This window comes from Hipposideros armiger, unplaced genomic scaffold, assembly GCF_001890085.2.
Source record: "Hipposideros armiger isolate ML-2016 unplaced genomic scaffold, ASM189008v1 scaffold_1114, whole genome shotgun sequence".
NCBI classification, from domain to species: domain Eukaryota; kingdom Metazoa; phylum Chordata; class Mammalia; order Chiroptera; family Hipposideridae; genus Hipposideros; species Hipposideros armiger.
In genome coordinates this window covers 199124-213348 of record NW_017732464.1, presented here as the reverse complement: position 1 = coordinate 213348, position 14225 = coordinate 199124, and the positions used below count along the sequence as shown (strand labels likewise).

The following is a 14225-nucleotide window of genomic DNA, read 5'->3' as shown; positions in this document are numbered from 1 at the left end:
ATTGTTAAGTGGTATGGCGTTTTTGTAAACTTTAATTTCTGTTTTCAGGCCCCCACTACTGGATAACAAGAGGATTCCAAATGCAAGGTCCTCCTCGAACTATCTATGACTTTGGGTTCCCAAGGTACGTGCAGCGAATAGATGCTGCCGTCTATCTCAAGGATGCTCAGAAGACCCTTTTCTTTGTGGGAGATGAATACTACAGGTATGGCTTTTCTCCTTTTGATTGTCCAAATGTATTCAATGGGAAGGACAAAACATTTTGCAGAAGGCAAGTTTGCTATAATCCCATTGACTCTTCTTGGCCACTGGGGTGCCATTTGCTGATGGTTGACACTATCTTCAAAATATGGAGCCATCCAAATGATAAGTGAAACATTAATTCAATAATCCTATTCTTTGGTCTCTAGGACACCAAACATCCTGATCTTTCAATGCACTCATTAACTGGACCCCCAGTGACCTAAAAGAGTGGATGCAGCATCCCCAAATACATAACTACCCACTGGGAATGCCTGAGGGGAGAACTGGTTCCCTGTTATGTGAGTACCAATGCATTCCAGAATACTCTGTGATTTTGTGCAAAATGGACATGGTGGTGACTGTGGGGCTCTTTGAAGGAAAGTTCTGCTAACAGGAAAAGGCCTTATTGCTAAGTCCTTTAATCCAACCTAGAACATGAAGATTCTTCTTATCCAAAGTGATTCATTTATAATTTCCATGCCTATCTTGCAGGAGGTTATTATAAGCAAATCTGAATAGGATGTCATGTGTCATCCAATCACTGCACACAGGATTACACCTCATTTCACCTACCAGGTTTCTATCCTTAATTGATTCATTTCAAAGGATGAGTGCAGCTCTTTGCTAACCTCTGCCTCTGCACACCTTTCCATGATTCCTGGTGATCACTTTGGTCTTGCTTGTTTTTCTGAACTTCAAAAGAGAGAAGTAAAAACAGGTTCTGAGCAGGTATATGCTCAACACTTTAGGGTTTGGTTGGAAGCAGGAGAGCCCCCAACTTTGGTCCAAGGGTTTTTATTTTATTTTTTATCACCTACTTTTAATAGCCATTTCTGTGGCATAAAAAATTTATAAATAAATATTTGTCATCTTCTTCCACCAAACTGATCTTGTCTTCCCCGATTTGGACCTGAGAAAGTAATATAAATGGATCATAGATATATTTCAAGAGAAAGAAAATTTATTTTATAAAAATGAATGTCAAACAAATGTGGACCTTGCCGATTCTTCTGGGCCACTGTATGCCCTGGTAACATTGCTGAAAGTATCATATGCTGTTATGAGTTTTCACTTCCAGTACAATTAAGCCAAGTTAGCATTCTTTCTTTCAGAACTTCCTTTCTGAAAGTGATAGTAATTCATTTATTAATCCCCTAACAACTGCTGGGCAGATTCTCCAAAGTCTTTAAGATAAGGTAGCTATAACCACAGGTTGACATATAAGTAGATAATAAGAAACCCGAGTCCTGTTGTGGATTTTTAGGGAATGAGATTGAGAGATTCTTGTATGAGCGTGTGTGTGGGGGTGTGAGGGCATTTATGTTATGATTATTCGGCTAGTTGGTCGAAGCTTGTTCACATCCTGGTTCTCATGTGGGGGATTCCCATTATTGTTCTTCTCTAATAACCACACAGTCTTTGAATTAATCCACCACCAACCAGCACCCACAGTAAGGCATGCGCTTCTAGTAAGGGGGGGTTGAAGCTTAACAGCCAATACAAGAGGTTTGGTGAAAGGTTTAAAATTCTCTGTAAATTTAAGGTTGGAGAGGGAGAGGGTCTCTGATTTTAATCATACCTGATGCCCCTGAGGAAATAATACTGAATTTTTCCAATTGGGACTCTACAAGTGTCTATTAAGGAAAAGTCTTTAGTAATGTACATAAAACAGATTCATTAAAAAGTTGGTTTAGTGCCTTAATTCAAATGTTAAAGAGCTCATTTTGCTAGTAGAGGGAAGGAAACTATGGTAAGCACTTTTAGCATTATTCTTTCCATCTTATTGAAAGTATGAAGTGATATAATTCATGTAGACACCTGGCACAGTGCCTGGCACATAGTATCTGCTCAAAAACAGTAACTATTTCATAATAGTAGGAACTTATATGGTAATTAACAAATAATTGCTTTAAACATTGTAATAATTAACAAATGATTGTTTAAAGCTCAATATTTCTCTGAGGGGAAATCCAGTCAAAGAGAGTCTCCTTTTTAAATATTGAAGGGCCCTGACATTGCCCTGAAATTATTGCTTTTGGCAAACCAGAGGCAATCCTTTCAACAATGGGAGTCTTCTACTTTCCACACTTCAATACACACACTGGTTTATGCACTAAAGCATAAGACAAACACCCCTGACTTACAGCTCAAAAGTTCAGAAAAAGCTATTCTGTCAGCTTTATTAATAACTGCTCTGCCTGATTCTACACATTGTGTTTAGCAGGACCTCACGTGTATGATACCTTATTGTCATGTGAAGCCCTGAATCAGTTAGAAATTGAGTTCAGCTACTATTGTAATAACAGACACCCAAAAATATTGTGGCTTAAATATATAAAGGAAGATATATATATATCTCCCACGGTCATTAGGAACCCAAGTTCCTTCTAACATTTTATTCTTAACACATGCCTTCCACTCTCATGGTTGCCATGAGATTCGAGGTAACCAGTGGAGCTTTAGTCATTACATCTCTATTCTAAGCAGGAAGAAGGAGGAAGCTGGGAGGAAACGGCGAAGGAGACAAATGAGGTTCTATAGGTAAAGCACATGGCCATACTCAAAAATACAGAAGGCCACAGCCTCAAGTTATAGATGAAAATTTTACTATACTGACATCCACTGACAGTGTGTAAGGACTTACTTGCCTTACTCATTCCTCAGGTTCTTTGGTCCTCATGCTAGTTCAGTCTGTGACACAAATAATGTATCAAGGGAAGAAAAGGCTTTGGATATGCTTGTTGTCAGGGACATTCTCCATGAACTCCTAAGGCTTGAGACCAGTTTTAGTGATTAAGTGCAATGAGAAAAACTATTGAGGAACTTCTTCCACTGAGGATTGAAAGTTGGCTTGGGACAAGGTTGGTTTAGACTCTAAGAATGAGAATCCACATGCCAGCATGCTAGTAACTTACAGAGGAGCAGCCCCTAGAGAACTACAAAGTGAAATCCAAAAAGAGGGGTTCTACCATGCTGATGCCATTAACATGCTACATCACAAAATGACAACCTGGTTAAATTTTACCACGTGTCCATTTACCTTTTATTACATCCTTTCCTCTTTCTAGAAGGACTCAATGATCCAGCAAGTTTTGGGGTTTTCCTTTACACTACTTCCACCATCTATGGCTAATTTCTCCTGTAGATATTCTTTCTTGCCTACCAATAACAGAGCTGAGGCTACACAAAGGAGTTTCTGGGGGGTGCCATCAGTTCCACCTTTCTTTGAGATGGTCAGTGTTTTTTTAATTTTATCTAAAGTAATTTGCAAATCTGCATGTCCCAGCCTTTTTCCACCCCTAAATCACTCTTTCTATGCAGACAGGCTAGAGGCATAATTGATGCAAAGTAGGACAAGATCTTCCACATTCTCTCCTTCCTGAATGCCCCAGGAATATTGGAAATGGATCTGTTTACTTTCAGATTCTATAGTTAGTCACCACAGAGAAATAAATAGTAAGTAATAAAAATAAGACAGATGAGTACAATTCAAAACCTTGTTTTTTAATCTTAAATTTTTAAAATTGCATTACCAAAAGACCACATTCAACCTACATATATTGGGCATAACTATGTGTCAGACTCTGTGCTAGGAACTGACATCAAGAGAGGCACAGAATTTGCTGTTTAAGAGTGTGGGCAGGAGTAAAACAGTGTTCATCTCAACTCTTAACAGCAATAATCTGGCAACCTGTCTCCATTTCATTATCTTCAGAATGGAGGTAGAAATAGTATCAACTTCGTAGGGTTGTGGGAATGAATGAAAAGAATGTGAAATACCTGTCATAGTATAAGTATTTAATTCATGTTGGGTGCTGTTAATGCAAATCTTACAGTTGAGAATAAATACATAGATAAATAATTAAAAACAATTCAAGTGCCCTGATAGAGGACTGCACAGGGATCAGCGGGGCAAAATAAAGAGGAAATAGCCGGGAAAGAATTCTTAGAGGAAGCAATGACTGAGTTTCACCTTGAGAGTTGAGTAGGAGTTTCCCGGTCGGGAAGTAGGAGGGGTGAGGGTGGCTTCCAGGCAGAGAGAGCAGCTGAAGCAAAAGCACTGGTGTGTGAAATAGCCAGTATGAAATAGTGTGTATGAGGAAAATCTGAAGAAGTTCACTATGACTAGAACATGGACTAGAAAGACATGTGGCCCAGGGATAAGCAGGATGCAGATCACGGAGGACATGTGCTTTTCTAGGGAGAGCACTGTTTATTCTATAGAAAAGAGGGCATTAACTGTCTTAAATAAAGGAAGAACCCAATAAGATTTGTGTTATAAAATATCATTCCGGCAGCAAAGTGAATAGATTAGAGGGGGACAAGGTTGGAAGTCAGCTAAACCGGTTAGGCCAGAAGATAATGGGAAACATATTCAAAATGTTCAAAGAAAAACTATTTTTCAAAAGTGAAGGCAAAATAGAAACATTCCCAGATAAACAAAAGGTGAAAAAATGTGTTGCTAGTACATATACCTTACTAAAGGAGGTCTTTCAGGCTGAACACAAATGTCCCCAGGCAGTAATTTAAATCCACATTTAAAAAAAAAGTACCAGTAAATGTAATTATGTAATTATAAAAGATAGTATAAATGTATATTTCTTCTCTTAACTGATTTAAAATAACTGTATAAAAGAATATGTATATAATTGTATTGTTAGGCTTATAAGATATATAAATATATTTGTCAATAATAGCATAAAGGAGTTGGGTAGAAGAAAAATTGTACTAGGCTAAGGAAATGATACCAGATAGTAACTCAAATTCACATGAACAAAAGAAGAGAACCAGAAATGGTAAATAAGAGGTTAATATAACAAATGCCATAAATATATACTTGTTCTTCTTTCTTCTCTCAGCTTCTTTAGAAGACATTAAATTACATAAAATAGTAATTATAACAATATATTTTGGGGTTTGTAACACATACAGATGTAACATGTATAACAATACCACAAAAGAGAGGAGTAGGGAATAGAGGTATATAGGAGTACTGTTTTAACATCCCACTGGAATTAAGTTAGTATAAATCTGAAGCAGATTAATGTAAATTATGATATATGCGGTATGTCACTCTCACCACTTCTATTCAGCATTGTACTGGAGGTTGTAGCCAGGGCAATTAAGCAACAATTAATGAAATAAAAGACATCCAGATTGGGAAGATCTATCTTTATTTGCATGTCACATGAGCTTTTATATAGAAAAGCCTAAATAATCATTTTTTTAAAAGCTATTAGAAATAATAAATGAGTCCAGCAAGTTTGCAGAGTATGAGGTCAGTATGCAAAAATCAATTGTATTACTATCCACCTCAATGAAGAATATGAAAATGGAACTAAGGAAACAATTCCACTTAACCGTAGCATCAAAAAGAAAAGCACTTAGCTATACATTTAACAAAAGAAGTTAAAAACTTATACAGTAAAACCTTGGATTGCGAGTAATGTGGTTTGTGAGTGTTCTGCAAGATGAACAAACATTTCTAATACATTTTAACATGGTAAATAAGCGATGTCTTGCAATATGAGTAGTTTGTTTCCAGAACAAATTATGCTCACAAACCAAGGTATTACTGTACTATGAAAATAACAAAACATTGCTTAAAGAAACTAAACAAAACCTAAATGGAAAGATATCTCATGTTCATGGAATGGAAGCCTTAATATTTTTAAGATGGCAACACTCCCCAAATTGATTTATAGACTCAACACAATCTCTATCAAAATACCACTGACTTCTTTATAAAAAATGTCAAACTGATCTTAAAATTCATATGGAAACTCATAAGATCCAGAATAGCCAAAATATCTTGAAAAAGAATAAAACTGCAGGACTGAGACTTCCCAATTTCAAAGCTTATTACAAAGCAACAGTAATCAAGACAATGTGATACCAACATAAGGATACACTTATACATCAGTGGAATAAAAACTGATAGTCCAGAAATACCTCATGTATCTATGGTCAGCTGATTTTTGACAGGGATGCTATGGCCATTCAGTGGGGAAAGAATAACATTAAGAAATAAAGCAGAATTAAAGGAATAAACAAGCATTCCATTTTGTACATGTAGAGTGTGACATGCTGGAGGGACCCAAGAACACAAATGTCCAGAAGAGAGTTGGACACACAGGTCCTAAACACAGAAAACTCAGGCTGGAGAGATAAATTTGGATTTTATCATATAATCAGGTGACAATTGAGTCCATTGATTTTTCCATGTTATTACAAATTCTTTGTTCCAAAATCTTCTCACAGTCATTCCTCATGGGGTCCTAGTTTCTGGACTCTTGTCTGGGATGGTACATGGCAGCTTCCAACTCTTCTCCCTTCCCTTCATTTTGACCACTATCCCCTCTGCCCTTTTCTGGTGTAGATCACAAAGGCTCCTTCCTCCATGAAATCCATGTGATTCCCTGCTAGAAGTGGATTATTAACTCCAAAGACGTTTCCAGACTTCCATTTCACTAGAAAAATCTCCTTGAAGAAATTTCCTGAAAACATATATCTTAGATACCTTATCAATAAGTTCCCTTTTTTGCCATCCTTCCTCACATATTTTTAAAGCATCTTTTATAATAGCAGACTCAACTCCTCATTGAGTACTTCAAAGAAGGCAGCATAGAATCAGTTTTGCCATTAATATATGATAGAAATCATCACAATCAAAATAACATTCAGGCACTTTACCAAAATAATCCCCAAGTCCTTAGATTACAAAGGTGGAGAGTAAGATAATATATCTCAAAAAACCACATCAGATATCCATTGCACTATGATATTATTAGTCAAGTTTAACTGTCAGGAATGATTTATTTAATATCTATACCTGTTAATATTAAGTGGTGAACAAATGCCCAAAAAGTAAATAAACTTTGTTACAGGTTAATCATTTTAGTTGGTATTTAAGTTTCACAAGCAAGACCCCAGTGATGAGAAAACATAGGCAATGATTTTAGCAGGTACCTAGTATATAATATTATAGACTCACAATAAAAATTCATTTCTTTTCTTAATATTTAATTTGGCTAATATTTATTGATTGTTTATGATGTGTTAGGAATCATACTGAATATTTTCTCATATTCTCTTATTTTCCCTTGTGCCTTCTCAACAATCTCAAGAAGTACTGCTATCTCCATTTAACAATTACAAATTGCATCGGAGACATTAAGTGATTTAGATGAAGATCATGCAGCGAAAAAATGACCTGAGGCTGTTTTTCATGTCCTCTGAATCCAAATCCAGAGGTTCTTCTTGTTCTCCACACATAGTCATTCTTCATTCTCTTCATTATTTATTTATTTATTTATGGTCTATTAAAATACCCATGCCCATGATTCTCATCCTGTCATATAATTTCCTTCTCTTTTACCTTCAGCAAAATGCTCAGCATACCAGTAGACCTTCTTACTCTTAACCCCTTCCTTGCTAAATTCCCTAGACTGCCTCCAACATTCTCTAGCCCTCCTTTAAACACCTCTTTTCAACCTTGCCAACCACTGCAAAATGTTACCCTGATGAAGTCTGTTTAAAGATTAGGTAAAGATTAAACTCTTTGATAATTTAAGATTCCAAATTGAATCACAAAGTTCACTGGACCTCATACTAGCCAGTCACAGTTATTGATTCTGGAGCTAAATTAAACTACAGTCTTATGGTTTGGGCCTGCCCTGAGCGCCTACATGTACCAGATACCTGTGCGTGTGTGAGGTGTGTGTGTGTGTGTGTGTGTGTGTGTGTGTGTGTGTGTGTGTGTGTGAATTGTCTCTCATCTTCATGACCACTATTTTCCAGATGTGGAAGCCAGGGCTCAGAGCTCTGAGCACTTTCTCCTGATAACAGAGCCAGCAAATAACGGGGTCAGAATTCAAACCCAGAGCACAAGCTATGCTCTTTCCTGTGTAATAGAAATCCTCAAATATTTGTCCACAAACCAAGGGCTAGCTCATCACAAAATCTTTATCAGTCCACCACAAAATAAGAACAATGGCACAATATTATACATGTCAGGGGGTGGGATCTGTGTCAGTTATAAAAACACATTTTTGGAAAGAACCATCTTTTATTCTGAGATTATGTCCTTTCAGCCTTTTTGGTTTTAAAGTTTCTTTTCTTTGTGAAATGATAATGAAAATAGGTGTTAATTTTTTTTGATGGTTTAATGGTAATGTTTTTACTTGGTAAAATGAAAAGTAGGAAACCCTATGTTGATTCGGTTTCAGGCTCACACTTTGAAATACAGTTTGTTGAGAGTATAACAAAAAAGAAAGCAATTATAAGATAGGAGGCGAGAAGGCAGAGAGGGGGCTGACATAAAGGCAGGGGGACTTTTAAATATAAAAGTGGTAGAAGAGATGAAGGAAAGAATCAGTAATTTCATAGTTTTGCCAAGGATTTTTGCCTAGGTTTTTATAAATGTGATTGACAATTAAAATTCACAACTGAACATTGCTTCTTTAAAATTTTTTTCTGAAATTTTATTTACATATTTACATATTATGGTTTGGGCCTGCCCTGAATATTTACACCTTCATTATTCTCTGAATAGATATACATAGGATTTTAGGTGTCACCACCGTCCACCTCAGTGAACTAAGCAGACAGATAAAAGAGAAAAATTTCTTTTTCAGATCTTTCTATTGGATGATTAGTCATTATTTTGTCTTTAAAACTTATTTCTGTATTATTTAAACTGTCTTTATTCTCAAGAAAGATCTTTGCTCTGTCCTTTCTTACTTTTAAGACTTCTTCATCCAATTTAAATATCATACAAGCAGATCCCAGCTTGTAATAGGTTTCCCTACAAATATTCTTTAGTCAGTCACTTGTTTGGAACTGAGAACACATTTTGTCATAAAACACTATAAATGGTTATTAAGTTCTCAAAATCACTTATAAATGTCTGTTTAACATATAAAAAGGTAAGGAGTTCTAATTATAATAGCTCAGCCTCAAATCCTGTATCCAGAGCTGACAAAAGAGGATAAGGCCATGAGAGGAATTCCACCATTTTTCCTGAGCATGGAGTCAACATTAGGAAAAGAATTCAAAACAGGTTGTTCTCTGGTATCGTCCCACTCGGATTCCCTCTATAGCTACAGACATGCCGATTGCCTCTTAGTGGCTTTGTCTTTTCTTTTGCATCCCACTCCCCAAATATTTTAAGCTTCAGAATTACCTTTCTCACTCCTTCCAATCAAAGCTTCCATTTCCTCACTACAGCTGTCTCAGGGAAGCAAGAGAAGAAAAACAACCTAGTGAACAAAGATTAGCATGTGAACAATCTGTACTTCCATTTTTAATAAAAGATTCCGGATTTCAGACTGTAGAACAAAGTGAACAAAACAAATCTAGGCCATGGGAAAGTCAATGTGCCTGACTGTTCCTCTTTTTCTCCATTTTCCCCTAAACTCCACTCCTGATACCTTGCAATCACTCTTTCTAATAGTGTATGGGCGTCCTGTCCCTACACACTGTTTTGGCACTTCTGATGATGGTGAACACAGTAAATGGTTTCCCTTTTTATTTGTGCTACAGTAACTCATAGCTCAGTTTTCCCCTTGATTTGTTAAAAGATCCTAATGGCTCTCCTGGAAAGAGAGTTTGGGAAAGTTTACCTTCCACTCTTATCCTCAAAGCTCCAAAAACAGCTCAACACTCAAATCAGTTTCAATCTGACTAGTTTCAGCTTGACTTCTTTCCCAATGTTTAAATATTGCTCAATATCATAAGAGATCTTGTCCCCTGGCCTGCATAGTCATAGCCACATGAGAGGCACACTTCAGGAGCAGGTGGGTGTAATCTGTTGCCACAGGAAACTGCCCTGTGGCCCAGACACCAGGAGAAATTGTCTAACCTTTTGGCGGGAAAGCAGTTGAGTGCCCACCCTGAGAATGTCATCATTGTGAGCTCTGTGATGATGAAGAAGGGACTTTCTTAACTTTAAACAAAGTCTTCTTGAAGAGGTGAGAGACTGATCTGCCTACGTGCTGAACGCATACAGATCATGATGACTCATACAAGTCACATTCTTTTTTACAAGGGGTCAATTCTTATCACAAAGAGATGTATTAACCAATCTTCAAAGTTATCGCTGAATGGTGATTGCTGATCCAGAAAAAGATGCCTAATCTATTTGGTCAGTCATATAATCTTTCCAGGAAACAAAAGCAATTTCGTTCAATTAAATTGACTTGAAAGGCAGAAGCTCAGTTATTCCAGATTTTCTTGCTTTTTATCTTTATCTATTGATCATTCACACATTTGTTTTTTCATTCATTGTGCATTATGTGTTCAATTCCATCTCTGTGGGTACGTGGCAAGAAGCCCATGAATAAAAGCCCCTATGAAGGACTTTCACCTGTTTGGTGAGCCAAACCATTCATGGGGAAAGAGGGAGAAGGAGACATGAAGAGAGAATAATTACAATAGCAAATAAAGCACTAAAAATATATGTAAAGTTCCTTTTGAAAGGCAACATGGTTTTTTTGAATTATGGGAACATGTTGCTATAATATGTAGAACAACTAATTCTAAGCAGTATACCTGACAATTTTTCAAAGAGACTGTTTAGAGCAAGCTAGTGGTCCCAGAATTTCAGAAACCTGGGAGAGTAGTGATAGAATGTGTGTGTGTGTGTGTGTGTGTGTGTGAGAGAGAGAGAGAGAGAGAGAGAGAGAGAGATCTAAAGTAAATCATTAAATAGCCTTGTCTAAATACAATTGACCACTTGACCAGCATAATGTCATCTACAATCAATAAAAACTTCTTATTAATATTATTTATGAAACAATACTCTTCCAGCTATGATGAACGAAAAAGGAAAATGGAAAAAGACTATCCAAAAAATACTGAAGAGGAATTCTCAGGAGTAAATGGCCAAATAGATGCTGCTGTGGAATTGAATGGTGAGTGTTTTCACTAAAAACTTTCTTTGTGGAAATTGTAACAAGAAATCTGGGCTCTGCTTTAACGTAACAGAAAATGGGTTTCCAAATGGAAGTCCTTAGCTCTAATTTTGGTACTGACCCCTTATAAATTTAGCTACCCAGATTAACCACTAAAAATAATTATATAAAAGGTCTGCCATTGTGGTTCTCTCTTTGCAAATGGAAAGTTTTAAAAATATAGCTTAAATCCTTTAGTCAGCTACATTATAAAGTCTATCTGGTCAAAATTACTGTTTTTGTCTTTAAAATGCATATGCTGTCAACCTTCCCAGTGCCTTTCCCTCACTCCACCACTCAACTCCTAAAATTCAACATTTAGGCGGGAAAGTTGAATTGAATTAAACTGGGTTGAGTACATTTAATTGAACTTTTGAACCAGTCAACACATTTTTCTTGAGTATATAGCACAGAGCTGGACACTTCAGAAATGCAAAGACAGTTCCAGATATGGTTTCTGCTTTTGCAGAATGATGAATATCTTTGAGAAATGCCCCTCCCTCCAACACAGATGAAATTACTAGAAAACAAAATAATCTATAATTTGGTATTGAATTGTGTGATAGTCTTCACAATAATAGCAAGAGATGATCTGAGAAAGAAAAGATCAGAACTGGAATTTGTAGTTGGAGATTTCATGTTGGGACATCAGCTGGGTTTTAAAGAATGGTTAGAGGTTTGACTAGGGAAAGAAAAGAGGAGGGAACTTCCAGGAGGGGAACAGCCTGAGCAGAAGCACCAAGCATAACTGAGCTTGACCTATTGGATGGCCTCAAGGAGAAGGCTGGAGCCTGGCCAGAAGAGAAAGAAAAATGAGAGATGATTGAGGAGCTGGAGGTGTCAGGTTCTAGGGCTCACTGAGAACTGTGCAGAGGACGTGCTAACTGCCGCCTGACACATTCCCAAATCCCCTTTGGTGCCACCTCAAGAAAATTACAATTACAAATCTTCCCACTTATAAATTTGCAAGTCATTTTCAGTAACCACAATTTCAACTTTGTCTCTTTTAGGCTACATTTACTTCTTTTCAGGACCAAAAGCATACAAGTATGATACAGAGAAGGAAGATGTGGTTAGTGTGCTGAAATCTAGTTCCTGGGTTGGTTGCTAAATAGAAAAAGGTCTAGTCTTTCCTAAGGAATGAAGATGACTGCAAGCAGCTGGTGCCCGGGTCTAAGGACTAAAGCAGAATGCAGGGTAGGGATTCTTCCCATGGCCTTCAATTCTAAGGGTGTTTTAAAGTTCATCGAAAATAATTATGCTTCTAAATTTTTTCATAGTTGTGGATTCATAATTTTAATCCAAATGAGAAATTCCTATGTGTCAACATCACACAAAATCAAAAACTCTTCAGTTAGACACCCATTTTTTTTCTAATATACTGAAGCAAATTGATAAGTTTAGTTTTTATTTCCAAAAGGAAGCCTACTTGTGAATTCCCTGACAAGTATTATAATTCTTTTAATAGAAAATGTCATTACCATACAAATCATAATTATTCTTTACAAGTAATGAGTTTTGTGGCCTTAACATTGTAATGATGAATATAAATTTATCCATCTATACTTTAAACATATCACAAACAATATACTGTGCAAATTTTGTTTCTCGTTTGTTGGTTTAACTCTATCAGTACTCACTGGTCTTTGAAGTAGGTTATGGCAGGAAAATTTATCCAAAATAATTTTCATACTAGGTAAGAGATAAGGACTTTTTAACAAGAAAACTTTTAACAAAAGCCAATTAAAATATTGTATAAAAACAGTGTCTCATTTCTTTATTCAGTTAGTGTTTATTAGCTTCTATCATATTTTATTTGACAACAAATTTTGTGTGCCTAGTAAAAAACTCAAACCTTGAGGTAGTATTGTGAGTATACAGACCCAGAATAAATAACAGTAATTCACTCTATTTCCTGCTTCCTGACAATAAAATACCCTCAATGAAATTATCTTTAAACCATTAATGAAGATGCTTCTGAGTAGTTTTCCATTTAGGGGAGTTCATCTTTTGTTTTGGTTTTCCTTACTTCAAGCTAGGCTCCCCCCACCCCCCATCTAGTCATTAATACAGATAAAAATACAGTGGTCTGTCATTCTTAAGATATTTTCAAAAATATTATTCTCTGGAATGTAAGGATTCTAAAACATGTTAATGATTCTAAAAACAGATGATAAAATACATTTAACATACTTCATAGACTGCCTGGAACACCTACAATGTTTAACAGATGTTAGTTATTATTGTTACCAACATTTATTAAATTTGTTGCATCCACTCACTAAAGACTTAGTATTAAGAAGGGATGGGGCAGTTATTCGAGGTTACTCTAAGCTTTTCATTTGGTTTCCATTATTGAAGGTGGCCATTTACAGCCCAAATGCTGAAAACTTGGCTTGAAGACGAAGTCTAGTATGCTTGTTTTCCAGTGTCAACTGCCCGTATAGGGAAAGAAAAGTCACTTTTACAAAAACAGTCAGATGAGGAGAACTTCTTAATATTAATAAACAAGGAGGAAAAATAGTCTGGCAGTTCCTCAAAAAGCTAAACCTAGAGTTACCGTTTTTATAACCCAATAATTCCACTCCTAAGTATAAGAAATGAAAACATATGTCCACACAAAAATGTGCACACAAATGTTCATAGCATTATTCATAATAACCAAAAAGTAGAAATATGGCCATCAAATGATGAATGGATTTTTTTAAATGTAGTAAATTCATACAATGGAATATTATTCAGCAATAAAAAAGGACTAATACATGCTACAGCATGGAAGAACTTGAAAACATTACACTAAGTGAAAGAAGCCAGACAAGAAAAGGCCACACATTGTATGATTTTATTTATATGAACTGTTCAGAATAGAAAAATCCTAGAGACAGAAAGCTGACTAGTGCTTGTCAGGAGTTGGGGGCAGGGGAATGGGAGGTGACTGCTAGTGGGTGTGGGGTTTCTTTGTGGGGTGGTGAAAATGTTCTAGAAGTGATGGTGATGGTCACACAACTCTGTGAATATACTAAAAGCCAT

The 14225-nt window shown here is 36.3% G+C and overlaps 1 protein-coding gene across 1 annotated transcript in view; it reads left to right on the top strand.

The window, feature by feature from the left end:
• Positions 1–13704, top strand: part of LOC109376364 (matrix metalloproteinase-20) — a 38766-nt gene extending 25062 nt beyond the window's left edge. Inside the window, exons 8-10 of the mRNA XM_019632270.1 lie at positions 49–205; positions 11053–11156; positions 12206–13704. Of these exons, the coding sequence (XP_019487815.1) occupies positions 49–205; positions 11053–11156; positions 12206–12306 (362 nt within the window). The 3' untranslated portion in view covers positions 12307–13704. The remainder of the gene's footprint in view (positions 1–48; positions 206–11052; positions 11157–12205) is intronic.
• Positions 13705–14225: the final 521 nt, after the last annotated feature.